Source organism: Cynocephalus volans, chromosome X, assembly GCF_027409185.1.
Source record: "Cynocephalus volans isolate mCynVol1 chromosome X, mCynVol1.pri, whole genome shotgun sequence".
NCBI lineage: Eukaryota > Metazoa > Chordata > Mammalia > Dermoptera > Cynocephalidae > Cynocephalus > Cynocephalus volans.
In genome coordinates this window covers 171,014,989-171,042,439 of record NC_084478.1, presented here as the reverse complement: position 1 = coordinate 171,042,439, position 27,451 = coordinate 171,014,989, and the positions used below count along the sequence as shown (strand labels likewise).

At 39.8% G+C, this 27,451-nt stretch overlaps 1 protein-coding gene across 1 annotated transcript in view; it reads left to right on the top strand.

Annotated features, from left to right (window-relative positions):
• Positions 1-13,913, top strand: part of F8 (coagulation factor VIII) — a 146,689-nt gene extending 132,776 nt beyond the window's left edge. Inside the window, exon 26 of the mRNA XM_063084470.1 lies at positions 11,944-13,913. Coding sequence (XP_062940540.1) covers positions 11,944-12,099 — 156 coding nt within the window. The 3' untranslated portion in view covers positions 12,100-13,913. The remainder of the gene's footprint in view (positions 1-11,943) is intronic.
• Positions 13,914-27,451: the final 13,538 nt, after the last annotated feature.

The following is a 27,451-nucleotide window of genomic DNA, read 5'->3' as shown; positions in this document are numbered from 1 at the left end:
TGAAAGGTCTGATTATTTCCTTTTCCCCAATGCACTGTCACCCTGATAAAAGGCTGTGGGTCCCTTTGGGGAAGGCTGGGGGAATAATAAACAGTATAAATCTGGGGAGTCCATAGGGACCCCTCCTTCATTCAAAGCGTTCTGGGTCTGTATCTAGCTTATGTCTGGAAATTGGATGGTCATGACTGTCTGTTTTTATGATTCAGCTTAGACATTTCTCCACTTTTTCTGCTTATGCAGATCAAGTAAGACTTTAGTCAGCTTTCTATCTATTCGCTTCTAGAAACACCATGATCTACTAGCCAACACCATAGGTCTGCACAAGTCAGATTATTCTGGTTGCTGCTCTGCCTCTGCTGTTCATTACAGAAACCACACCCACCTCGGCTTTGGTAGTTGCTTGCTGCCACTTGGCCCCTGCCACCTCAGGATCAAATTACTCTCACTGCATTTAGGTTTCCCAATTTAGTAACCGCACTTCCCAACTTAAGGTTTGGCCTACAGAGAACAATCACAAAGCTTCTCAAGGATGCTAGGGCTCCCCTCACGTTTATTTCCCAGATGTGGTGAAAGGTACATCTTCTGGATCCTCCTGACATGGGTGAGTAGATCTTAAATGACAAAACCACTATAACATTCCAATCTCCCTAAGCCTTTGAATCTCTTTCTTTACATTAATCCAAGGAAAATCCAGCATTTCTTACTCACTGTGGGCCATCTTTTGGTCCATGTTTCAACCAACCAACCAACCAAGCAAACAAACTGTTTGAGCCCTTTTTAACTTCCTGAGCCATAAAATTAAATGCAGAATCTCTGCTTAGTGGGCCCATATCAATAAATCAGCCAGATCCAACTTTATGTTTCTTCTACCATGATTCCACATCCTCAATATTCATTCCCACACATATCTCCTGGATTTCTGCTTGTATAAAATAGAAAATGCAAGTAGTTTTTCTGGAGTGTAACACACCTCCTCATGGGTCACACTTTGCACCTTACCTTTAGGGTCCTGCTGGGACCTGAGTCTAGTTACAAGTCTAGAGGCAAAGAGGGCTTGGAGGGGTGGGTCCTAAGGAAAATCAGCATTGTCTTGCATGGCAGCTGCCTCAGGGGAGATGGTTACAGTTTTGTCAGGCAATACACGTTAATCCTCTCACCGTAGATGGGGAGGCTGCATCCACTGGAAGTGGAGAGGACTTATATTAGTCCATTTTCTGTTGCTTATAATAGAATACCTGAAACTGGGTAATTTACAAAAAAATAAAATTTATTTCTTACAGTTTTAGAGTCTGGGAAGTCTAAGGTCCAGGGGGTGCATTTGGTGAGGGACTTCTTGGTGGGGAGTCTCTGCAGAGTTCCTAGGCAATGCAGGCAGTCACATGACAAGAATGGCAAGAGTGTTGTTTCATGTGCTTTCCTTATAAAGCCACTAGTCCACACCCATGATAACCCGTTAAACCATCAACCCATTAATCCATGAATGGATTAACCCATTCATAAGAGCATAGTCCTCACGATCCAATCACCTCTCAAAGGCTCCACCATTTAACACTGCCACATTGGGGATATTCCACATGAGCTTAGGAGGGGACAAACATTCAACCCATGTTATTCTGTCCCTGACCCCCCAAAGCTCATGTATTTCTCACATACAAATATAGTCATTCCATGCCCATATCCCCAAAGTCTTAATTCATTTCAGCACCAACTCCAAAGTCCAAAGTTCCATCTTTTGTTCCATGGAATCAAAACAAAAGAGAGCAACAGAAAAGAAGAAAGGACCAGCCCACAGCAAGTCCAAAACACAGCAGAGCAGAAATTAAATCTTAAAGCTGGAAAATAAATTCCCTTGACTCCATGTCTGGCATTCTTTGCACACTAGTGTGGGGATTGGGCCTCCAAATCCTTGAGCAGCCCTGCTCCTATGGCTTTCCTGGGATCAGCCCATCCTTCATCTCTCCCAGGCTGGCATTACTTGCTGGTAGCTCTACAGTTCTGGGGTCTCAGTGGTGGTCTCACTCCCACAGTTCCACTAGGCATAGCCCTGATGGGGGTTCTTTCTTGCAACTTTGACCCCAAATTTCCATTCAGCATTGCTCTAGTGGAGGCTTTCTGCAGTGTCTCTACCCCACTGCCAAATCTCTTCCTGGGCCTCCAGGCTTTTCCATATGTCTTTTGAAATCTGGGTGGAGGCTGCCATGCCTCCATAGCTCTTTCATTCTAGTAGCCAGTAGACGTAACACCATGTGAACACCACAAAGGCTTCTGGCTTGCATCTTCTGACGCTTTGAGTTCAGCAGCACCTGGGAACAATTTAGCCATGGCTGTAGCAGCTGGAGCAGCCAGGGTGCAGGGAACAGCATCCCAAGGGGGCCCTGGGCATCCAGCCCATGGAGGGGGCCCTGGGCCTCTTCCCTAAAACCATTCCATCTTTCTAGGCCTCTGGACCTGTGATGGGAGGGGCAGCCTCAAAGATCTCTGGAGTGCATTCAAGATCTTTCTTACATTCTCTTGATAATTCCTTCTTTCTGTACTAATCTCTTTAGCTACAGCCTTAGTTTCCTCTCCTTAACACACTTTTTTACTCTTTATGTGGCCAGGCTGAGAGTTTTCCAATTTTTTACATTCCACTTCCCTTTAATTTTAAATTCTATCTTTAAGTCATCTGTTTTTTCTCTCATTTCCCTGTAAAAGTAGCCATGCAATATAGCCTGAGTGCTTTGCTGCTTAGATATTTCTCTTGTCAAATACCCCAGTGCATCACTCTTAAGTTCCACATTCCATAAAGCCCTCATGCATGGACACAATGCAGCTAAGTTCTTTGACAGTTCACAATAAGGGCGACCTTTGCTCCAGTTTCCAATAAACTCCTCCTTATTTCCATTTGAGACCTCCTCAGAATAGTGTTTACATTGCATATTTTTATCAGCATTCTGGTCAGCACCACTTAACCAGTCTCTAAGACATTCCAAACTTTCCCTAGTCCTCTTGTGTTCTAAGCCCTCACTAGAATCTAGGCTTTTTCTAGCCTGTATCCCCAAATTCCTCCAGCTTCTGCCCTTTACCTGGTTCCAGAACTGCTTCCACATTTTCAGGTAGTAGTTGTCAGCAACAGCCCCACTTCTTGGTGCCAATTTTCTGTATTAGTCTGCTTTCTTATAACAAAATACCTGAAACTGAGTAATGTATAAAGAAAAGAGATTTGTTTCTTACAGTTTTGGAGGCAAAAAGTTTGAAGTCCATCTGTTGAGGGCCTTCTTCTTGGTGGAGAGTCTCTACAAAGTTCCTAAGTGATGCAGGCAATCACATGACAAAAAATGGCAAGACTGCTATTTTATGTGGTCTTATAAAACTACCAGTCCAGACCCATGAAAACCCATTAAACCATTAACCCATTACTGCATTCATGAGTGCATAGTCCTCATGATCCAATCGCCTCTTAAAGGCCCCACCTTTCAACATTGCCTCACTGGGGACCAGTCTTCCACATTAGCTTTGGAGGGCACAAACATTCAACCCATATCAGGCTTCTTTCACTGATGATTGAAAGTCTGTTTCCACAGGCAAAGACTCATCAGAACTTAGGGGCTCGATGTCACCAGCTTTCTCTTCCCACACGCCCCCATTCCAATTTTCAGGATCCTGTTGCTTCCCAATCAATGCCCTTACTTTAACAGTAGACACCCTATGAGGCTGGGAGTTCAACTTGCATTGCAATTCAACTAGTCACAGGATGAGATTTTGAGTTTTATTTTCAGCAATCTCAGCACTGCAGTTACAGGAGATAGGGTCTCCTTCAGGGCACACATAGAAGCTTTCAGATTATTTATGGAGTTTTGAACTGGGAATTCAAATCCCTACACTCATCCTTTTCTTTACTCACTTTGTCCAGCAATATTGGGAGCAACCAGCCAATCTCATTATATTTATTAGTTTGACAAACATGTTCGTAAGTCACCCAGATCCTTGCTTCTTATAAGTGGTTGATTAGATATCCAATGGAGATATTTTGCATATCTATATTGCCAGATAATGACATGGACTATCTTTACTACTGGAAATAGAGTCAATCGTGCCTTTAAATCTAATCACATTGAAGAACCAATTCCAGAAATCCAAGAATCAATTCAGAAAACTCGTCCTTAAAATTCTGTTTCTCTAGAACCACTCTTGGAATAAAAATCTTTATTAGTCAGGATTCTCCAGAGAAACAGAACCAATAGGAGATACACACACACGCACACACACATGCACACGCACACACATTTATTATAAGGAATTAGCTAACATGATTATGGAGGCTGACAAGTCCCAAGATCTGCAGGGTGAGTTGGCAACCTGGAGATGGTGTAGTTCCAGTCCAAGTCTGAAGGCCTGAAAACGAAGAGAAGTAATGGCATAGTTCCAGTTCAAAGACTAGCAGGCTCAAGACCCAGGAAGAGCTAAAATGTTTCAGTTTAAGCCTGAAGGCAGGAAAAAGCTGAGGTCCCAGTTCAAAGATAGTCAGGTAGAAAGAATTCTCTCTTACTCTGAAGAGGGTCAACCTTTTTGTTCTATTCAGGCCTAAAAACTGATTGGACAAGATTAATCCACATTAGGAAGGGCAACCTGCTTTACTCAGTCTACCAATTCAAATGTTAATCTGACTAAAAATCGCTCTCACGGACACACACAGAATAAAGTTTGATCAAATATATGAGCACCCCATGACCCAGTCAAGTTAATATATAAAATCACCTATTATAATGAGGTACCTAGAATAGGCAGATTCAGAGAGACAGGAAGTAGACGAAAGATACCAGGTGGTGTGGGGAGGGGAGAACGGATAGTTGTTGTCTAGTTAATGCAGTTTCTGTTTGGGATGATGAAAAAGTTCTGGACATGGGTAGAGGTGATGGCGGCACAACACTGTGAATGTACTTGATGCCACTGAAATGTACACTTCAAAATGGTTAAAAGGATAAATTGTATATTATGTACATTGTAACACAATGAAAAACGCTATGTCACTGACAATACATACTTCTTCACACATTGCTGTAGTCAGCAAAGGAAAGGAAGTCTCCAGCAACAACAGCAAAAAACCACAAGCTTTTATTTAAAAATAATGAGCTGAAATCAGAGCAGGTCTGCTAAATGCCATTGTGCACCCATAAAATGCTTTAAGAAAGATGCTATGTAAGGCACAAGCTTTGAAAGATGTAAACTTTGGTAACTGAAGTTAATACAACTTACATTTTTAGAGGTGTGAGTTAACACCAGTTGGTTGAAAGCTGTTATGAGCTGAATTGTGTACCCCCAAATTCATATGTTGGAGTCCTAACCTCCAGTACCTCAAAATGTGACCTTATTTGGAGATAGGATCTTTAAAGAGGTAATTATGCTGAAATGAGCTCATTAGGGTGGGCCTTATTTCAATATGACTGGCGTCCATATGAGAAGAGAAGATTAGGGCACAGACAGGCACACAGGAAAAACCACACGATGACACAGGAAGAAGATGCCACCTAAAAACCAAGGAGCAAGGCCTCGGGAGAAACTAACCCTGGCAACACCTTGATCTCAGACCTCTAGCGTCCAGAATTATGAGACAATAAATTTCTGTTGTTTAAGCAAAATGTGTGTGCATGCGTGTGTGTGTGTGTGTGTGTGTGTGTGTGTGTGTGTATGAATTTAGAACATATGAAAACAATAGCATAAAAGTTAGAATGGGGGTAAATAGAATAAAGAGTTCTAAAATTCTTGTATTAACTAGAATTTAAAAGTGCTGATTAACATTAAACCTTGATGATTTGATGCATGTTATAATTTCTAGAATAACCAGTAAGTAATAGAATATAAAATAGGGTGTAGGACTTCCAAAATGGCAGAAGAAAACATATGAAAGTATAAAATATACTCAATAAATCTAAATAAAAGCAAGCAAGGGAGATAAACATTAAACAGTCAGGAAAAATAGCAAGTTAAGATGGTAGATTTAAATCCAAATATAACTAATTATATATAATACGAATGGAACAAATATTCCAGTTGAAAGACAAAGATTTTCAAGTTAATCAAAAAGCAAAAGCCAATTCTGTGTATTTTACAAGAGACATTTCTAAAACATTGTATACAGAAAAGTAGTAAGTCAAAAATAGAAAAAGAAATTATGAAAATATCATCTAAAAGATACTCAAGAAGGAATAGAAAACCTTGAAACTCCTATAAACTTTGAGGAATTGAATTGATATTCAAAAAATTTCCCATAAAAAACTCCAAGTCCAGATAGCTACACTAAATATTCTACCAAATTTTCAAGGGAGAAATAATACCAATCTCACAAAGATTCTTCCAGAAAATAGAAGTTTGTACATTATCCAACTCTCTTATAATGGTAGCATAACATCGACAATAAAACTCAACAAGGACAATATTAGAAAGGAAAATAATAGGCCTTTTTTATTCATGAACATAAATCCCAAACAAAATATTAGCAATATGGATCTAAGTTGGATTTATCCTAGGAATGCAAGGTTGGCTTAAATATTAAAAAGTTCATATAATTTATCACATTAATAGACTGATGGATTATATGACCAATAAATGCTGGAAAAGCATTTCATAAAATTCAAAGTCTGTTCTTTTTCATTAATTATTTTTATTTATACATCTTTATGGGGCACAGAGTTGACTGTCAGTATCTGTGTACACTATGTGATGATCAAATCAATATTATTAGCATGTTCATCATTACAAATTGTAGTTAATTTTTGTGTCCCTTACCCAATTGCTCTCTAGTCCTTCTCCCCTCAACATCTGTTCTTAATTTAAAAATTAGCAGAGTAAGACTAGAAGGGAAATTATTTAATCTGATAAAGGATAGTCACCAAAATTTTACAGCAAATATCATATTTATGGTGAGGCTGAGAACATGGCAAGGATACTCACTGCACCAGTTACATATTGCTGTATAACAAACTACCCCAAACTTGCTAGTAATTTTGTGAATCATGATTTTAGGAAGGGCTTTGCTGGCCCTTCCTACACAGTATTTTTTTTTTTTTAACCTTATTGCACTGCTTAAGACATCCAATACAGTTTTAAACAAAACTGGATATGGCAGATTAAAGACAACTATAAATTCTTTTACACTCCTTGGTCTGATCCATGTGGTGTCAGCAGAAATGGTGGATTAATCTCCTTCCTAGATGGTTCTTCGTTCACATGTCTGGTGCCTTGGTTTTTCCTTGATCTTTTTATCTACGTGGTGTCTCATCCTTCAGGGCCTCTCCACATGTCTTGGCTTCTCACAGCATAGTGGTCTCAGTGTAGTTTCTTTTCTTACCTAAGAGCTAGATTACAAGAAACCAAGGTGGAAGCTGCCAGTCCTCTTCAAGAACTGACATAGCATCACTTCTGTCATACTCTATTGGTTCAAAGAGTCAACGGCCTACCCATGTTTAGAATGAAACAAAATAGACCCACCTCTTCATGGATGTAGTGTAAAAGAATTCATAGTTATCTTTAATCTTCCATATTCACTTTTATTAAAAAATGTATTGGATGCCCTAAGCAGTGCAGTAAGGTAAGAAAAAATAAATTGTATAAGGATTGGAAAAGATGAAACAAACTCATTGTGTGTGGAAGATATGATGGTATGCATAGAAAATACAAAAGAATGTATATATCAATTATTAGGGTTAATAAAAGAATTTTTCAAGCTTGCTTAAAGCAAAATAAATACTAAAATTAATTGTATTTTTATATGCCAGAGACAAATAATTGAAAAAAGTTTAAGGTAGCATTTAAAAATTCCAAGTGAGTTGCACATTCCTTCCTGTAAGATAATGGCAGCTGCCTAAATCTCTCCACACAGTCTTCAGAAACCACACACACACACACACACACACACACACACACACACACACACACAGAATTTAAAATTGTGAATAAAACTACCCATAACTCACCTACAGAATAACTAGAAGACAAAGAATACTATGTTTCCATTTACAAGTAAGAAATAAACATCCAAAGCCAGCAGACCCAGCTCCAGAGCTCACTCTGAATAGAGTTCAGGACAGACTGTGCAAAAAAGAGGAAAGATCACTGTGGGACCTAGTGGTGGCAGAACACAGGTAAAACCACTGCTGAAAAGAGAAAGTCCCCCCTCTGTGCAATGAAATACTGATGTTTGGCACCTTCATTGGCTTCAGGGGAACTGAAAGGAAAGGGATCGAAAGTCTATGGGACTAGAGGTGATGAATGAAGGAAGAAAGCAAATGGTGGAAATTAAGTGTCCTATAAAAACAAAAGTGAATCAAAAAATCACCAGACACACAAACGTCTTCAGGTCCCATCTATTGAATAAATTGCACTTCACTTTCTTAACAGTAGAGGATGCTCCTGGACTAAGAAACCTCTGCCGACATAAAATCACCTCTTATTGCTGGAACGAGAAAATAGAAGCATTTTCTAAGTGAACAGAAAAATGTCGTGTGAGGTAGATGGATGGTAGCATTGTTCTTGATTTTTCACTCCCTCTTTCCTTGAAAGCCTCACTGAATTTAGGCATAGCCATATGCCTCAATAGAATGTGAGTGGATATGACAGACGCCACTTCCACACAGAAGCTTTGCATGGGATTGTATGTTTGACTCAGTCTGTCGTGCCTGTGCTTCAGGCTCCAGACTTTGAGCCTGTAGACCTATGATGGAATAAATAAATTTCTTTTGTTTTTAAGCCACCAAGTCCGTGGTAATTTGTTATGGCAGCCCCAGGAAACGAATACAAACTAATACAGGGAATATGTTAGAGCTGAATTAGAAGTGTCTTTAAGAAAGCAGTAATCTTAAAGATATAAGTTTCTTAGCACTGTCCACGGAGAGGGCCTAGAAGCACTGACACCACAGTAGCAATGAGCATTCCCCAAGCACGGTCTTGGTCTCTAAACAACATTTCCCGGTGAAAGGAATCTGGGCTCCTTAGAGAAATGACTGACTCCAAGTCTGGAGCAAGGAAACTGCCAGGTGATCTTGGAACAACGTGCTGTGCCAGAATGCAAGGAAGCACACTCGAAGACGAACGGGGTCGTGTGAAAAGAAAGGAGCTGGCTTGAAGGGCTTCCTATTGGCCAAATGTGAGACAACTTGAACATCAGAAAGAATAACGGTAGTAATGGATTATAATACGTATAATGAAGAATGGACCCAGGAATCCACAATCATAGTAAAAATAAATTAAATAAATAAATAAATAAAGGGGGATGGGAAGCTTTTCTTCACAGGGGAGTTACAGCTAATAAACATAAAAGAAACGACAAAATTGGAAAATCAATTTGCAACCATCAGTATACTATAGAACACTTGTAAGGAACTTTAATGGATGTTAAAACCACTGGATGAAAGCTTGTTGGGGAACAGAATACCTGCATGGTCTCAAAGTATTACTCCATGGACTGTTAGGAAAGGGAAATAGTTACCTTTATAACAGGGAGACTGGGTGGACACCATCTTAACCAAATGATCAAATGATTAAACTTAGCATCATCAAAAATGGAACAAACTGGCATCATGTGTCCCTTGATTTGATGCAGTGAGAAGGACACATCTCCTACTTAGAATTCTTGCTAAAAATGTTTAAGCAAAATCTAATCAGGAGATAACAGTCATTCAAATTTAGAATGTGGGACATTCTACAACACAAGTGTGCCGGACACTTAAAAGTGTCAATGTCATGAAGAATGAAAAAAGACCAGAGACTAGGGGTCTCGTCTAGATTAAAGGAGACTTGAGAGAGATATGACAAGTCAGTGCAATGTGTGATCTTTTATTAGATTCTGTACTGGAAAAACTGTATATTGGATATCACTATCATAACTGTAAAATTTTGAATATTAGATAATATTGTGTTAATATTACATTTGTTGGGTGTAATGATGGTATTCTGTGGTTACATAGAAAAATGACCTTATTCTCAGGTTTGGCATACTGAAGTATTTGAAGTAAAATGCTATGATGTTTACAATTTTCTTTCAAAATGTTCCAAAAAAAAATGTGTGTGTGTGTGTGTGTGTGTGTGTGTGTGTGCGCGAGAGAGAGAGAGAGAAAGAGAGAGAGAGAGAGAGAGTAAAGATCTCAATATGCTAACAACTGATGAATCTAGGTGAGGGATTTAAGGGTGTTCATTGTATTATTCCTTCAATTTCTCTAGGTAGATAATTTTTCAATGAAGTTTTCTTTGAGGGGAAATAATAAGGATGAAGTCTAACAAAAAGATTTACAAGCCTCAAAATACACCGTAAACATTTGTCAAATAATTTCAGAACAGAGACCTTATGTTTCTCAAAAGTTTTATCAAATGCAAACTTCACTTCCACCCGTTTTTATGATATATTTGCCATGTTATATACATATGTTATATATTCTATGGGCTGAAGATAAAACAGTGATCTGGTCTTTGCCCTCATGGAGCTAACACTTAATGGTGAAGACAGAGGAAACAGTCAACAAGCATGTAAACAGGTAAACAAGTGGAGATTTAGAATAAAAAGGAGTCCTACCTGGGATGAGGAAGAGCGTTCTAAAGAGGTGCCATTTAAAATGAGACCCAAATTTATATATTAATTTTTAGCTCCCACCAATAAGTGAGAACATGTGGTATTTCTCTTTCTGTGTCTGACTTGTTTCACTTAATATAATTCTCTCAAGGTCCATCCATGTTGTTGCAAATGGCAGTATTTCATTCTTTTTTATAGCAGAGTAGTATTCCATTGTGTACATGTACCACATTTTCCGTATCCACTCATCTGATGATGGACATCTGGGCTGGTTCCAACTCTTGGCTATTGTAAAGAGTGCTGCGATGAACATTGGGGAACAGGTATACCTTCGACTTGAAGATTTCCATTCCTCTGGGTATATTCCCAACAGTGGAATAGCTGGGTCGTATGGTAGATCTATCTGCAGTTGTTTGAGGAACCTCCATACCACAATTCACACACACACACACACACACACACACACACCGGGGGGGGGGGGGAGAAGATATAACAACCACAACTACTTCAAGTTGATACGACAAGCAAACAGAAAGGACATTGTTGGGGGGGAGGGGGGAGGGAGAAGGGAGGGAGGTTTTGGTGATAGGGAGCAATAATCAGCCACAATGTATATCGACAAAATAAAACTTAATAAAAATAAAATAAAATAAAATAAAAAAATTTTTTTAAAAAAAGGAAATACACAAATAAATAAATAAATAAATAAATAAATAAATAAATAAATAAATAAATAAATAAATAAATAATAAATAAATAAATAAATAAATAAATAAAATGAGACCCAAAGAATACGAAAGATGGATAAAGGAAGAGGGAACCGAAGGGGTAAGAGCCTTCCAAGCAGAGGGAATCACACGTACCAAGGCTGTCATGTTCAATAGCGCTGGCACTGGCCGGGACCCCAAACGCCGGTGTATCTGCAGTGCGGCCAAACAGAGGCAATGAGATGTGAGACTACGGCAGCGACCGTATCAGGCAGGGCTTGGAATAAGGAGTTTGGGTCTTATTCTAAGTGACATGGAAGGTTTTCACTGCGAGCGTGGCATCACCAGGTTTGTGTATTGAGAAGATCTTTCTGGCTGCCGTGTAAGGCCAGGGGGCCGGGGTGGGAGCAGACCAATTAAACTGGCATGTCTGGGGGAGGTAGCCATACCGCGCATCACTAGTTTTCACAAGTGCCCTGGGTGATTTCCATAAGCAGCCAGGGTTGGGAACCTTGCGGGTCTATGGAACTAACGAACTTCTTTTGTTCTGCTGGCTAAACTGTCTGCGTGATCGTGTTATTTCACGCCACGTATGCAGGCAAACTTTCTTCCCACTGTGAGTGAGTGGCGGGGGACGCTGTGCACATGATAATGTTTCCAGCAAACAACTAATCAATGCTGTCTTTCGTCTTTCAGGTTTTTCAGGGAAATCAAGACTCCTTCACCGCCGTGGTGCACTCCCTGGATCCACCACTGCTGACTCGCTACCTTAGAATTCACCCCCAGAGCTGGGCGCAGCACATCGCCCTGAGGCTGGAGGTTCTGGGCTGTGAAGCGCAGCAGCTCTACTAGGGGTGGCCCTGCAGCTCGGGCCAGTCCCATCGCCGCTCCGTCCTCGGCTGTAGGCCATCCCCCCACGCAGGGCCCGGCCTCCAGGTGACCTCCTGCCCCACACCGGCCACGGCGCCGTCAGTTTTCTAAGTATTTAACCTGTACAGTTCTGGCAGACACTGCCCTGAAGCTTCCCACATTAATTGTCCTTAATCCCGTGTTTCTGGAGGGCGTTGCGTGCCATTTAACTCCTGCCCATTTTCTGCAGCTGCAGTCAGTGCAGCTGGTCCCTCCTTCCTGTGGAACTAGGCAAAAGGAGCTGGGGAGAAACCCGCGTGGAAAGCGTCCTTCCCTGAAAAATCAGGTCTCACAGAGCCACCATTTCCTCTGTTGTACAAAAACAATGTGTTTTAAAGTTGGCGTGATGTGAACGTTTCCGATTAAGCTTTATACATTTAAAATAAAACTCTCACTTTATTATCCTGGTCAAACATGGAACAAAACATGTTTTGAGATCATGTCAACACGACCTTGAAGTCAAAATGCACGTCAGTTTGACAGTCTGTGAAATGGAGATAAAAGAACGACCACATTAAAATTTATTTTTGCCACCTTATAGGTAGATATAATTATCTTATTTAGTCATCTTGGGACATTGTTACCTCAAAAACTAGTATTCTTAAACTGAGGCTCTTAGGTGAGGTTCAGAAGCCCCTAAGTCCCCTGAAATGATATACAACATTCTGCATGAATGCATGTGTGCATTTTCCTGACAAGAGCGTCCACAGATTTAACAAGATTTTTAAAGGGGAGTTCAATTTATTCTCAGAAAGATGCAGAAATAAAGCCATTTGGTCTTAATTCTAACCAACATAAAAATAGGTCAGGGGTATGGAATTATTGGGAAGCTTCAAATAAAATGACAATGTCCTCTTGAAATTTGTGGTGGCCGAGAAAGGTAATGATGACAATAGGCTTCCAGAGGACATATTTTTAATATTTCTGTGGAAAAATGAGAAAACTACATGGCTGTCTTTATAAGAGATACAAGTTTTGTAATTCTAATAAAGCACTTATTTTATTGCATCCTTCACCTAATCCTGCTGAAACGACATAACAAAAATGTACCAGGGATCATTTTTTACCATGACTGAAAACGAGAGTCCCACTTACATAGCGGAAATATCAAAGAGTCAGAAGAAAATTGAACTGGCAAAAACAGAGAAAAAACATCCCAGCCTGCCACGTCCACCACGCGAGAGGAGCCCACACCTCGCCCCACCCCCATAACGTTGTGACAGGTTTACCGCTCCTTCCATCCGCCTGTCCCCTGCACTGTGACTACACAAACATCTCCTGATGGTAAAGGGGACTAGAGGAAAGGATAAGCCATAGAGCAGTTGGACGAAGCATCCAAAGTTTGCAACCCCGAGCGATTTGAAAACAGGAGTTCCTAGTATAAGAGAAAAATGTATCCCAGTCCCAGAAAAGGCAAGAGAAAGGCTGCTTTTTTTCCATGCTAGAGCATTTTCTATTAATCTTGCTTGACTCTGCTCTGCAGACACAACTGATGAAGGTGCAAATGATTTATAGTCCTATAAAGTTCAGCAAGGTAAGAGGTTAACTTAAGAAATCAGTAAGTTGTTTTGTCATATAGCCTGATACAGGAGTTAACCCCAAAGATGGTATGGTCTCATTTCCTGTAAAACGTTCCACTCTTATGTCTAACCTAATAATTTTTTTTTTTTGCATTCTTTTCTCATAGACTATATCCATCTCTATTTCTCGAATGTTCTTGGAACCAGCTCTTTTGTCTTCCTGCTGTTTTCCTCAGTAATGACTTAAATAAAACATTGACATATACAAACAAATGCCTTTGAGAACTGTGTTTTTACATTGGAAATAAAAATGTGAACAAGATATTTTAAAAATAACTAGAGGCACTGAACAGTAGGATGGATACTTTAGAAAGCTAAACTAGTGAGTTAGAAAACCAGATTAAGTTGCCATCAAAGTAAAAAGTGATATAATTTGTGAGAGGCAAAATGAAAGAAATAAGAAATGGAGCCTCAATCCAGGAAAGAGCTTATACAGACTGAGAGAAAAATGAGGAGTTGCTGTTCAATGGGCATAAAATTTCAGTGATGCAAGATGAAGAAGTTCTACAGATCTAGTGTACAACATTGTGCCTATGGCTAACAGTACTGTATTATGTATTTAAAATTTTGTTAAGAGGGTAGATCTCATGTTAAATGTTCTTACCACAGTAAAAGAAAAAAAAAAAAAAAAGAAGGAAAGTTCCTGAAGGAAAGTTCAGAGTGGATGTGGCAAAATAAAACAGTAAGAGAAAAATTCTTTGAGATGAAATAATAATAATGATAAAAATAAATTTAAATCTTCAGATCAAAGATGGTTCCTTAGTGCAAGGCAGAAATAAATTAAGACCAAAACAAAACATTTCATGGGGCCAATGTTAAATTCCAGAGATAATGCAGAAGAATGAAATTGTGCATTATTTACTAGCATAAACCTGGTCAGGTAGGAAAACAGACACCATTGCTAACTCCAGAAATTTTGCACCATTTTATAATGCTGGTTGAGTTATTTATAAGATCACTGAGATCACAGCAAGTTAGTTTTTGGAAGATTGATAAGCAAGTTCAATTCCTATGACAAATACAGTTTGTAACTTTAAGTGAACAAATATAATTTCCCATCACAAACATTTTATCAAACATAATTTCAAGATTACAAGTCCACAATCTTTGGAAGAAAAATATTAAAACAAGTCCATCTCTCAGTGTTATAGAAAAGCTGTTTATCCTGTTTAGTAAACATACTATACAGAAACTCAACTTTATGATGGCAGGACACAAAGTATGGGTTTAACTTTAATATTTATCAACTGTAAATACTGTCTAACTTTCTTCCTCAGCTGTTTAATCAAAGGGTAATGGCTAACACAGCACTCCCAGAAACGTGTCAGCAACTTCTTTTTTTCAAAGTTTCTCTTTAAGTGTCATTGAAGCTTGTGGGTTATTATTTCCTCCATACTGTTAACCAAGACTGAGACTTTCAGTCTCATGCTGCTCTATTTCTACAAGTAAGGATAATATGTTCAAACATCCTGTCAAAAGAATAAATTGCACACAAAGAAGAGAGAATTAGAGTAATACTCATGACAGTCACTTGTTCCTTGTCTACCTAGCATCTCTTCCTTTGGGAAACTGTCCCTCTCACATGCCACAATATTCTACCTGGTCCATGTTTTGTGAACCAAAACTCCTTTTTGTTCCTAAACTAGTTTGAGTTGGGTTTCTGTCACTTAAAACCCGAAGCGTATTTTCTAGGCTTCATAAGACAGTGAAGAAAAAAAAAACCACAGACGTGTGAAACATTTCCTCATTGTAACCCAAGAATTTTTCCAGCCAAAGTATATGTATTTCCCAGAATACATAATATATATATTCACATATCTCTATTTTTATTCCAACCTTTCTCCTATACATAAGCTCTGAATATCCAAGTGCCTGCTGTACATCTTCTCTTGCATATCCCACATATTATATTAATCGTCTTCTCTCCTATAACTGTGGTGTTACCTCTCAGTATTTGACGTGACTATTCACCCAGTTCACCAAACAGAAACTCAAATGTTATCCTTGACATCTGTCTACCTCATTGCATCAATTCCTATAATTCAATAGTGCTACTATCCATTTAACCTCTTACATATTTCTTAATTCACATCCAACTTCATCATTCATCTCTCCTTCAACACCCACTTTGGTGTCATGTTCCCCCTTGCCTTCAGTATTTTATAAAACTGTCCCTTCTGTATCAAACAATGTCACCTCTCTCCCTGCCACTCCGCCAACCTAGCTAATTCCTATTCATCTTTGGTTCTCAGCTTAAACATCAGTTAGACATCATCTCCTCTAGGGGCTCCTACTCGTGTTAGTTTCGTGGTCCCCTCCTTGATGCCCCTGCAGCAGCTTTACATCAGTGTCTTGAAATTGCCCGATAACATCCAACTAAAGATGGTAAAGCGAATGAAAGCCTGAACCATCAAACTTCACTCTCTTCTGAAATTCCAATAAAATAACCATACGATTTTAAAAAGTGGGATGGGGCTGTACAAATCCTTAAGGGAGAGGAGACAAGAGCAACACAATTTTAGAAAGGAGAAAGAAGACGTAGAGTTGTAACCAACTTAGAAAACCCTAGAAAGCTGGATCTTTGGTTGTCAATTGAGAAAGCCAAGAAGCAACTGGATTGATATTATAGAATCCTTCAAAACAGCCAGGAATTGGTGGCTTTGGGTAATTCTGGAAATCAAGGTGAAGGTAAGGTGCTAAACTAAGGAAGACTATTTGAGAAAATGTATAATTAGACAATTTGAGAAGTAGTTTAATCCTACAGTCCTCTTCTCAGCTCCACACTGCAACACTAGCAGAAACCTGGATGTTTATTTTCTAGAGAGGAGAGGATAGAGGATCTATGCATTGGGAGACAGCAGGCATTGTTGAGGGTAGAGTCCACCTTACTGAAAGTGGAAGGACCAAGAGAGATTTCTTACTCAATCTTGTGACCCAGAAGCACTCTTGCCTTTCCCACTTTGCAAACAGGAGCTACCATAGTAGCAGGAGTAATTGACCCTAATGTTCATTAGAAGTTCAGGCGGCTGCTACATGGTAGGGGCAAGAAGGAATGTGCTTGGCACTCAGGTGATCCACTGAGGGCATCTCCTAGGACTAAATGCAGCAATGGGGGTTGTGGCTCATTCTACTAACCATCCTTTGATAAGTTTCCCCAGAGGTCGTGACCAGCCAGAATCCTGGAGAAGCTGTGGCAGGATGTATTGGGCCTACATTCTGAGAAATAAGTGGATTTGAGGGGTGCAAGAGGTAGACTATAGCAGATGCTGTAACTGTGTCATTCAGATCTCCTGTGATCCTTTTTACCAGTTCAGTGTTTGCACCCACCCCCCAACTGCTGTGGAAATGGCTTCCAAACCTGCCATATTCTTCAGAGGACTGTCCATAAGCTTTATAAGCTGCCTGACTCAGAAGTACCTGAGGGTTACTCAGCCCACCCCCAGCACCTGGTAGACCATGGCCAAGGACTGACTGGGGTGAAAGTACAAAGCCTGAATCATTTGTCTCAAGGCAGGACAGACTCTGAGGTGCAAATCATGCTCCAGGGCACCCTGTGAAGTCAGGTTGAAACTGCATTTCATCTGATATCACAACTTTGTGTAGCTCCTAGCTTTTGCCTGTCCCGCTTCCCTCACGTCCTTCCTGGTTTCTTCTGAGTGCACTCCTTCAATAAATTATATGCACAGGAATCCCCATCTCAGAATCTGTGTCTATGCAACCCAAACTTAAAACACTCCATTTTCAGTTCTAAACACCCATGTTGGTATTTTCATTGGGATTTTATTAAATTATTAATTATCAATTTTTTGGTATATGGAGTGTTGAAACCTTTATAATATAGTCATTCTATTAAGAACTGGGGTGGTAGGCAGCCTCTAAGATTGTCTCAGTGACTCCTGCCTTCTGGTACTTATGTCCTTGTGTCGTTTCCTCCCTGGATCTAGTAACTCACCTCGAACCAATTGAATATGGCAAAACTGATGAGATTTTCCTTTGAGACCAGATTACAAAAAGACTGTGACTTCCTTTTTTCTCACCCTCTTGCTTTCTCTCACTTGGAGCCCTCACTCTGGGAGAAGCCAGCATCATGTGATCTGCTCTACGGAGAGGCCCACGTTGGGTGAAAACCTTAGGCCTGACTATAGCCCCATGAGTGAGCTTCGAAGGAGATTTCACTTAGTTGAGCCTGAGATGACTGCAGTAGTGACACAACTTGATTGCAGTGAGAGACCTTGCGCCAGAGGCACCCAGCTAAGCCATTCCCAGATTCCTGACCCAAAGAAGCTGTGACACAATAAGTGCTTGTTGTTTTAAGCTACTGCAGTCTGAAATAGTTTGTGATGCAGCAATAGATAAAAAATACAGATATTGGTACTTGAAAGTGGAATGCTTCCAAAAAAATAACTAAAAATATGGGAGTAGCTTTGGAACCAGGAAGTGAGAGAACTCTGAAAGAATTTTGAGGAGCATGATAGAAAAAGCCTAACTTGGCTTGACCAGACTGTTATGAGAAATGCCGATTTTGAGGACATGGCTGGTGAGGGCTCAGAAGGAAGTGTGGAACGTGTTATTGGAAACTGAATTGAAAAGAGACCCTTGTTACGTAGTGTCAGAAAGTTTAGTGCTATGGATCAGATGTGTTCCCCAAAAGTTCATGTATTGGAAACTTAATCTCAATTGTAACAGGGTTAAGAAGGTGGGAAATGCTATGTGGTAACTGAAAGGTGGGACCTTTAAGAGGTGACTAGATTGTGAGGACCACGTCCTAGTGAATGGACGGATCCATTCATTGAGCAATGGGTTGATGGTTCAATAGGTGGTATGGTTCTGATGGCTTTATGAGGAGAGTGAGTGAGTGAGAAAGATTAGCTTTCTTGCTCAGTGCATTCTTACCAAGTGACACCGTAGTCTCCACAGGACTCTGTAGAGTTCCCACCAAGCAGAAGGCCCTCACCAGATGTGTTCCCTGGATCTTGGACTTCCCAGCCTCCAAACTGCAAGAAATAAATTCCATTTCTTCACAAATTACCAGCTTCAGACATGTCATTATAAGCAACAGAAACAAACTAATACACTTAGCAACACTGTCGCCTTCAGTAACTGGGTGATCTAGCTAAACAGATTTCCAAGTAAACTGTTGAAGGTACCACCTGGTTTCTTCTTGTTGCTTCTAGTAAAATGTGAGAAGAGAAGGATGAATTGTGAGGAGAACTGTTGAACACGGGGGAACAAGAACCTGACAGTTTCCAAAATTGTCTGCCTTTCCAGACAGCAAAAGTTGCTAAGATTAAGAAACGGCTTCTGTATAAAGATCACGGCTAACTGATATCTCGATGGGAGCAATGGAAGCCAGAATACAGTACTAAAGTGACTGTTGACCGAAAAGTGTATACCCAGCAACTGTGTCTTCAACAGTGAGGGCGAAATGAAGACATTTTCTGACAGACAAAAAATGAAAGCATTTGCTACCAGCAAACTTTCACTAAAGGAAATTCTAAAGAATCTCATATAAAATGTCTCAGATGCAAAAATTGATGAACAACAAGAGGGTTAAGAATGTGGATAAAGCTAAGATTTTTTTTTTTCCATTTTAACCATTTTAAAGTGTGCAATTCAATGGCTTTTAGTATATTCACAATGTTGTCCAACCATCACCTCTATCTAGTTCCCAACATTTCATCACCTTCAAAGGAAACCCTGTACCTATTAGGCAATCTTCCCCTATTTTCCACTCCCTGCCTCCCCTGGCAATTATTACTATGCTCTTCTGCCTCTATGGATTTGCCCGTTCTGGGCATTTCATATAAGTAGAATCATATAGTATGTGGCCTTTTGCATCCAGTTTCTCTCACTTGACATAATGTTTTCAAGTTTCAGCCGTGTTGTAGTTTGTCAATATTTCATTCATCCATTCATTCATGTAGTATTTGTCAATTCTTCATTCATTTTTGGTTGAATACTATTCCATTGTGGATATATCACATTTTGTTTATCCATTCATCTGTTGGTGAACATTTGGGTTGTTTCTCCCTTTTGGTTTTCTGGGCTTTTTTGTTTTTTTCTTTCTTTTTGCTGCTTGTTAAAATTAAGGTGTCTGCCACTCATGTATTCAAATTAACACACAGGGAATTTGTATACTTTCATGTATCTCCACCTTTTGACTATTGTGAATAGTGTTGCCATAAACATTGTTTACAAGTTTTTGTTTGTGCCCCCATTTTCAGTTCTTTGGGGTGTATACCTAGAAGTGGAATTGTTGGTTCATATGGTAATTTTATCTTTAGCTTATTGAGAAACCATCAAACTGCTTTTTACACTGGCCACACCATTTTACATTTCCACTTGCAATATATGAGGGTTCCAGATTCTCCAATTCTCATGAACATTTGTTGTTTTCCATTACTTTTAATGGCTTTCCATGTGAGACTGAAGTGGTATCTCACTGTGGTTTTGATTTGCATTTTCTTAATGACTAATGACATTAAGCAATTTTTCATGTGCTTTTTGGCCATTTGTATATCTTTGTTGGAGAAATGTCTGTTCAAGTCCTTTGCCCATTTTTTAATTGGGTTGTTTGTCTTTTTGATGTTGAGTTATAAGTGTTATTTGTATGTTCTTGATACTAGACCCTTTATCAAATATATGATATGCAAGTATTTTCTCCCATTCTATGGGCTGTCTTTTCATCTCTTTGATGCACAAAAACTTTTAATTTTGATGAAGCTCAATTTATCTATTTTTTTCTTTTGTTGCTGTGCTTTTGGTGTCATTATTTGAGAAACCATTGCCAAATCCAAGGTTATGAAGATTTACCCTGTATTTTCTGCTAAGAGTTTTATATTTTTAGTACTTACATGTAGGTCTATTATACATTTCGAGTAAATTTTTGTATATGATATCAGGTAGGGGTCCAATTTCACACTTTTGCATTTGGATATCCAGTTGTCTGGCATGATTTGTTGAAGACATGGTCTTTCCTCACTGAATGGTTTGTTGAAAATCAACTAGCCATAAATGTATGTGTTTAGTATTTGTGGACTCTGAATCCTATTCCATTGATGTATATGCCTATCCTTATGCCAGTGCCACACTCTTTTAATTACTGTAGCTTTGTAGAAACTTTTGTAATTGGGAAATGTGAGTCCTCCAACTTTATTCTTCTTTTTTCAAGATTGTTTTGGATATTTGGGGATTTTAAAAATGACTTTTTCATTTCTGCAAAAATAAATGTTGCTGGGATTTTGATAGGGATTGCATTGGATCTGTAGTTTGCTTTGGGGAGTATTGCCATCTTAACAATGTTGAGTCTTTCAGTTCAACATGTATAAGGATTTTAAACAAAGCAATACAAGTGCTATCATTCCTAAACTAAAATAGTTGTGTATGTTGAAAATCCAAAAGAATCTACAGATAAATTGTCCAAATTAATAAATCAGATTAGCAAGCTTGCTAGACAGAAGTTCAACATGAAAATTATGTGTCTGTGTACCAGCAACAAAGTTAGAAAATAAAATTTTAAACGGTAACTTATACATTAGCTTCAAAAATATCAAATGCCTAAAAATAAATCTTATGAAAAATATCTAAGAATTCTAATTAGAAAACTATAAAATTTTGTTGAGAGACAGCTTAAAAGACCTCAATAATTGGAGGGATGTACTATGTTCAAGCACTGGAAGCTTCAATATTATAAAGATGTCAGTTATCCTAAAACTGATCTATAGATTCAATACAATCTCAATCTAAACGTCTGTCGGGCTTTAAAAACTAACGCCACCTTAAGTGACATTACAAGCGGCGCCATTATGGGCCCACAACGGCGTATTAACATGGCAGCCTAAGACAGTGCTGGGAGGAAGTAGGGTGGGGGTGTCTGCGGGAACCTTGCCTTAGCCCTTATTGGCCAAACACGCGCTTCCGTGCTCGAGGTTGCAACAGCTAGGCATTGAGACAGGATGCATGCCCTTGACCTTCAGGCTGATAAGATTATGTAAAAAACCTCCCTTCCCCGTTTGCCTTTAAAAGCAAGTGCTTGGGTGATAATAAACAGAACTGCTCGACAGAATCCCCCCGCCACATCTGAGTGTCCTTTAACCGGGCTGTTTTTGGGGCCGGCGGCTGTGCTCACCTCTCTTCACAGCTTTCTTCCCCCGTCTCCTTCCAAAGGGGATAGGAAGGAAAGAGGAATCCTGGGCCACTCGCTCGCCCACCGAAAGCAACAAGGCTAGGGCTGTTCGGGTTTGGCCGGCGGCAGACCCGACAAACGTCAACAGGTGTTCTTGTGGAATTCAAGCATGTGGAAATGTAAAAGATCAAGAATTGTCAAAACATTCTTTATACCAGATAGCAAGATTTATTTTAAAGCCACAGTGATTAAGACAATGTGGTATTGGCACAGAATAGATAAATAGACCAGTGAAACATAATAGAGTTCAGAAGTAGACCTACATATATATGGATATGATTTATGACAAAGTACCTCTTTAGAGCAGTGCTACTTGGTCAATCAGACATCCATATGAAAAAGTGAAATTTGACCCCTTCTTCATACTATACCAAAGGAAAAAAAATCAATTCCACATGAAAATCTTTAGACACTTGTATTAGTCCATTTAAAGTTCTATGAATAGCAAACAATAAAACTTGTAGGACATAACAGCCTTGGGTAAGAAACAGGTTTCTTAAATAGGACCCCAAACTGCTAACCATGAAGGAAAAGATTGATCAAATTGACTACATTTAGATTCACATCTTCTGTTCACCCGTAGAGTGGCGAGAAAATATTGGTAATATGTATAATTGACAAATGGATGTGAAGCCAGTAGAACTCTTATTCTGTCAGTTGTATAATTTTATACATAAAATATAATTATATATATATATACACACACACACATATGAATGGAATAATACAGAATTATTCTCTTGTGTCTGGCCTCTTTTGCTTGTAAGATTCATTCATGTTTCAGTGTAGATAATTCACTTTCGTTGCTATATAGTATTCCATTACACAAATATAACACCATTTATTTGTCCACTCTCTTGTTGACGGGCATGTGGGTGGTTTTCACTTTGGACCTGTTATGGATAGTGCTGCCCTATATGTTTTCATATATACCTCTTGGTTCATAAGGCAATTCTATTCCTAGGTCATTGCCTAACAGAATTCCTGCAGGGTATCTGTATGCTCAACTTAGCAGATAATGCCAGATTGTTTTCCAAAATAATTATTTTGTTTTAGTTGTTTCTCTCGTAAACAGCATAAATCTTTAGACACCTGTATTAGTCCTTTTTTGTGTTGCTATAACAGAGCACCCGAGACTGGGTAATTTATGAAGAAAAGAGGTTTATCTGGCTCATGATTCTGGGACAGCTGCATCTGGTGCAGGCCTCAGGCTGCTTCTACTCATGGCAGAAAGCAGCAGGCAGCTGGCAGGTACAAGCAGATTACACCTCGGGGAGAGGATGCAGGAGAGAGGGGGGGGAGGGGCTAGGGTCTTTTAAACAACCAGCTCTTGTGGGAACTAATAGAGTGAGAACTCACTCACTACCTGCACTCCCCAGGGGCAGCATTAATCCATTCTTGAGGAATCTCCCCATGACTCAAACAAGCTCCCAACACTGCCACACTGTGGATCAGATTTCCTCATGAGTTTTGGGAGGACAACACATACAAACTCTATCAACACCTAACAATATATAAATTTATTTTTAAAAATAAAGCACTTTTAGAACTACTAGGTCAAAGGTTCTGCATGTGACCTATTGTCAGATGACACCACCCTGAAAAGTTGTGCCAGTCTACTCATCAATCAACAGCAGATGAGACTGCCTATTCACCACACTCTTGCCAACATTAGGCATCATCAACACTTTAATTATTTTTGCAAAAATTGTAGATAAAACTTGCATTCCATTATCTTAATTTTTATTTCTTTGTTTATTAATGAATTTGAAAATTTTTTTCAGATGAGGAATTGATGGAGTTTGGGTGTGTTGTCCCCTCTAAAACTCATGTGGAAATTTGATCTCCAATGTGGCAGTGTTGGAAACTGACTGAGTCATGGGGGTGGATCCCTCATGAATGCATTAATGCTCTCCCTGGCGGAGGGGGGAGTAATGAGTGAGTTCTCCCTCTATTAGTTCCCACGAGAGCTAGTTGTTTACAGGACGCTGGCACCTCCTCTCTCTCTCCTGCTTCCTCTCGCCATGTGATCTGCTTGTACCCACCCGGCTGCCTGCCACTTTCTGCCATGAGTAGAAGCCTGAGGCCCATGCCAGATGCGGCTGTCCCAGAATCACAAGCCAAGTGAACCCCTCTTCTTTATAAATTACCCAGTCTCAGGTATTTCTGTTACAGCAACACCAAACGGACTAAAACAGGAACTTTCAGTACTAAAGCCAGGGCTCTTCCAGCAGGATCAGTTATATAATTTGCAGACTCCAGAGTAAAAGGAAAATGCGGGATTCCTTGTTCAAAAAGCAAGAGAAGGGTGCCATTAAAAATACTAAAATACGAAGCTCATCCTTTCTTCAGTGGTCTCTCTTTCAACTTGTCATGGTGTTTTTCATGTGCTATTAATGTCACTCTAAGAAGATTTAACAAACTGAATTATCAGCATGAATTTTACTGTTCATCTTTACATTGTACAATGCCAGTTTTAAATGTAAATATAAGAGCAGTTAATCCATATATTAGTCCCTTTTCTGTTGCTTATATCGGAATACATGAAACTGGCTCCCACGCTCATTGCAAGGCTATTCACGATGGCCAAGAGATGAAATCAACCTAAATGTCCATTAACTGACGAATGGATAAAAAAACCGCAGCATATACACACAAAGTATATTTAAAAAGGTGATATTAGGTATTAAAAAAGAAGATATCCTATCATTTGCAGCAGCATAGGTGGAACTGGAAACCATCATGTTCAGTGAGGTAAGTCAAGCGCAGAAAGACAGATACCGCATGATCTCACTCATACATGGAAGCTAAAAAAAGAGTGGCTCTTGTAGAAGCAGAGAGTAGAATAATGGTTATCAGAGTAGAATAATGGTTCTCGCAGAAGCAGAGAGTCGAATGATGGTTGCATAGCATTTCTATAATGGTTACCAGAGGCCGGAAGGCGAGGGTGGGACAGGAGGGAGAAGAGGTGGACTAATGGGTACAAAACTGTGCTATCTACTGTAAGTGAATCATTGTGCAGTACATGCATGTATTGAAACAACACACTGTACCCCACAAATATGTACGAGCAAATGTTAAAGGGAAAAAAAAGATGGACTGGAGGCAGGAAGACGATTTAGGAGACTTCAAATGACCTTGGGAAGGGCCATGAAGGATGAACCAGGGAAGACACAAAGGGATTGAGAAGAGAGGACTGACGGGAGGCTCTGGGATGTGGAACTCGAGACGAGAGGCCAGCTCTGGCACACAGGTGACGACCCATCTGAGGTTGGAGCCCCAGCTCCCTGTCCAGGGCTCTTTCCCAGTGTCTTTCCAAAGGCCCCATGAGAAAGGCACCGTTATCTTGTCACCCACTCCCCACTGAGACTGTCATGGCCTGGGGCTTGGGGGGTGGGCTCACTCAGAGCGCACTTGCAGCAGTTAAAACCCACGTTGTCTGGTTCCTGTGCAGGTGAAAATTTCAGTTCTGATTTCTCACTTATATGTTTCCACGTAAGACCACATAAAAGCAACATCATCTTTGCCGTGGGCCCCTCGGGCTGTTCACAGCTCGATGACCTGAAGGCTATACAGCCATTACATCAGCTCCTTCATTGGGGACTGGCAAGCAGCTCTCTGACTGACTCCACGGGAGCCAGAGTTCCTTTCTTCACTCTGCTTGAAGCCCGAGTGCTGCATGTAGTCTGCAGGGTCTGGACTCGAATCCTTTGGTTCCTGTTTACTGAGGCCTGCATAGAAACATGAGACTTAACCCGTGTGCAGTCTGCTCTGAAGCCAGTGTCATCATTGCCCTAAACAGTCATTGCGAACATCATTGTGATCAAGGTAGCCTCATCCCTGAACCCCTTCCAAGCCCCTGAGCACACCCTCTGATATTCATAACCAACTGTTCAGTACAGAGTAAGCAAATGTCACATGATGGACTCTAATTCAGGGGGACACCTCTCTCAAGAGCCAGCTCACTTTTTATTACACAGAAACACATGTATAAACATCTGCTTAAAATCTATGAGGTTAAGAACATAGTACCTGGCACCAGGAGGGAAGCCCAGCCCCAGAGGGAAGCCTGTGACCTCTGGGAATGGGTATTTGATAAGATACAGGATGTTGAGTGAAATTAGAATTACAGGTCAGGTCAAAAACATTGTGTGGGACACAATTATACAAAAAAAATAAAATTAAATACCGTAAAAAGCTCTGTGAAATCTTTTTGCAAATTGGACCTTTAGTTCCGGCAGCACAACTGGGAAAGCTCATGTTTACCAAGGTAGAGGCAAATTGTGGTTGAAAGGAGAATTCTGTAGCATATCTTTTATAGCATTTCTATGAGAGCAAGCACAATGTCAGCAAAAGCTTTCATGTTTTTACCAGGAAATACCTATGGTTGTTTGGAGCTTTAAAACTCATTAGCATACTATTATATTGACTCTATTTTCATTTTATGAATCTGTGATGTAGAATGCTACGCATAAAGCTTTTATGGAGAACAATTTTGAATAAAATTTAAAATACACCTGAGAGCTGAACTGGTATGGTAGAGAAGATATGTTAAAAATGTCATCCCTTTTTCTCCAGTAAAAGACTGGACAACTAAAAACAAAAAAGAATACCCAAAACTGGGTAATTTATAAGAAAATGAAAAAGAATGTATTTCTTACAGTTTTGGAGGCTGGGAGGTCCAAGGTCCAGGGGACACATCTGGTGAGGGACTTCTAAGCAGGAATGTTCTACAGGGTTCCATGGCAACGCAGGCAATCACATGGCGAGAATAAGTGAGAGTGCCTGAGGATGTCTGTGGGTGCCGGACCCCTTGATCCTACAAGAATGACCTTCCCAAGGTCACAATCACTTCTCCACACTGTGGTTTATGGCAAGCTTAGAGTAAATTTTTCCGCACCAACTTTATAAAATATCTACCCATATTTTGCTCCAAAATATATGTGATTTTATTTTTGTTTATTTCTTGATCCATCTAGAATTTATTTATATTTTCTGTGTGGAAAAGGGGTCTCACTTCAGGACATCCAGATGAATAGCCAATCATCCCAACATCATATTAAATAACCTTATCTTCCCTCCTGATATGAAATACTAGCTTTACCATCTATTAAAGTTCCATATACACACTACTGTAAAGTGCAGTAGATACAGTGTGGCAAATAGGATATCGTAGAATTCTTCCAGCCTAAGAGGGTAAATCTACTATGAGGAAGGGTTTCGGTATCAACACAGATGTTTATGCATAGGCAGAAAAAGATATTGGTGTGATTAGTTGTCAAAGAGAGAGAGACTGGGTGCTATGGGTTGAATTGTGTCCCCTGAAGTCCGTGTATTAGAAACTTAACCCCCACTGTGACAGTCTTAGGAGAGTGGGAAATCCTTTAATGTAATTGAAAGGTGGGGCCTTGAAGAGGTGATTCGATTGTGTGAGGACCATGCCCTAGTAAATGGATTAGTCCAACTAATGGTTTAATGGTGGTCGTGGGCATGGTTCTGGGGCTTTAAAAGGAAAGCCAGTGAGGAGGTT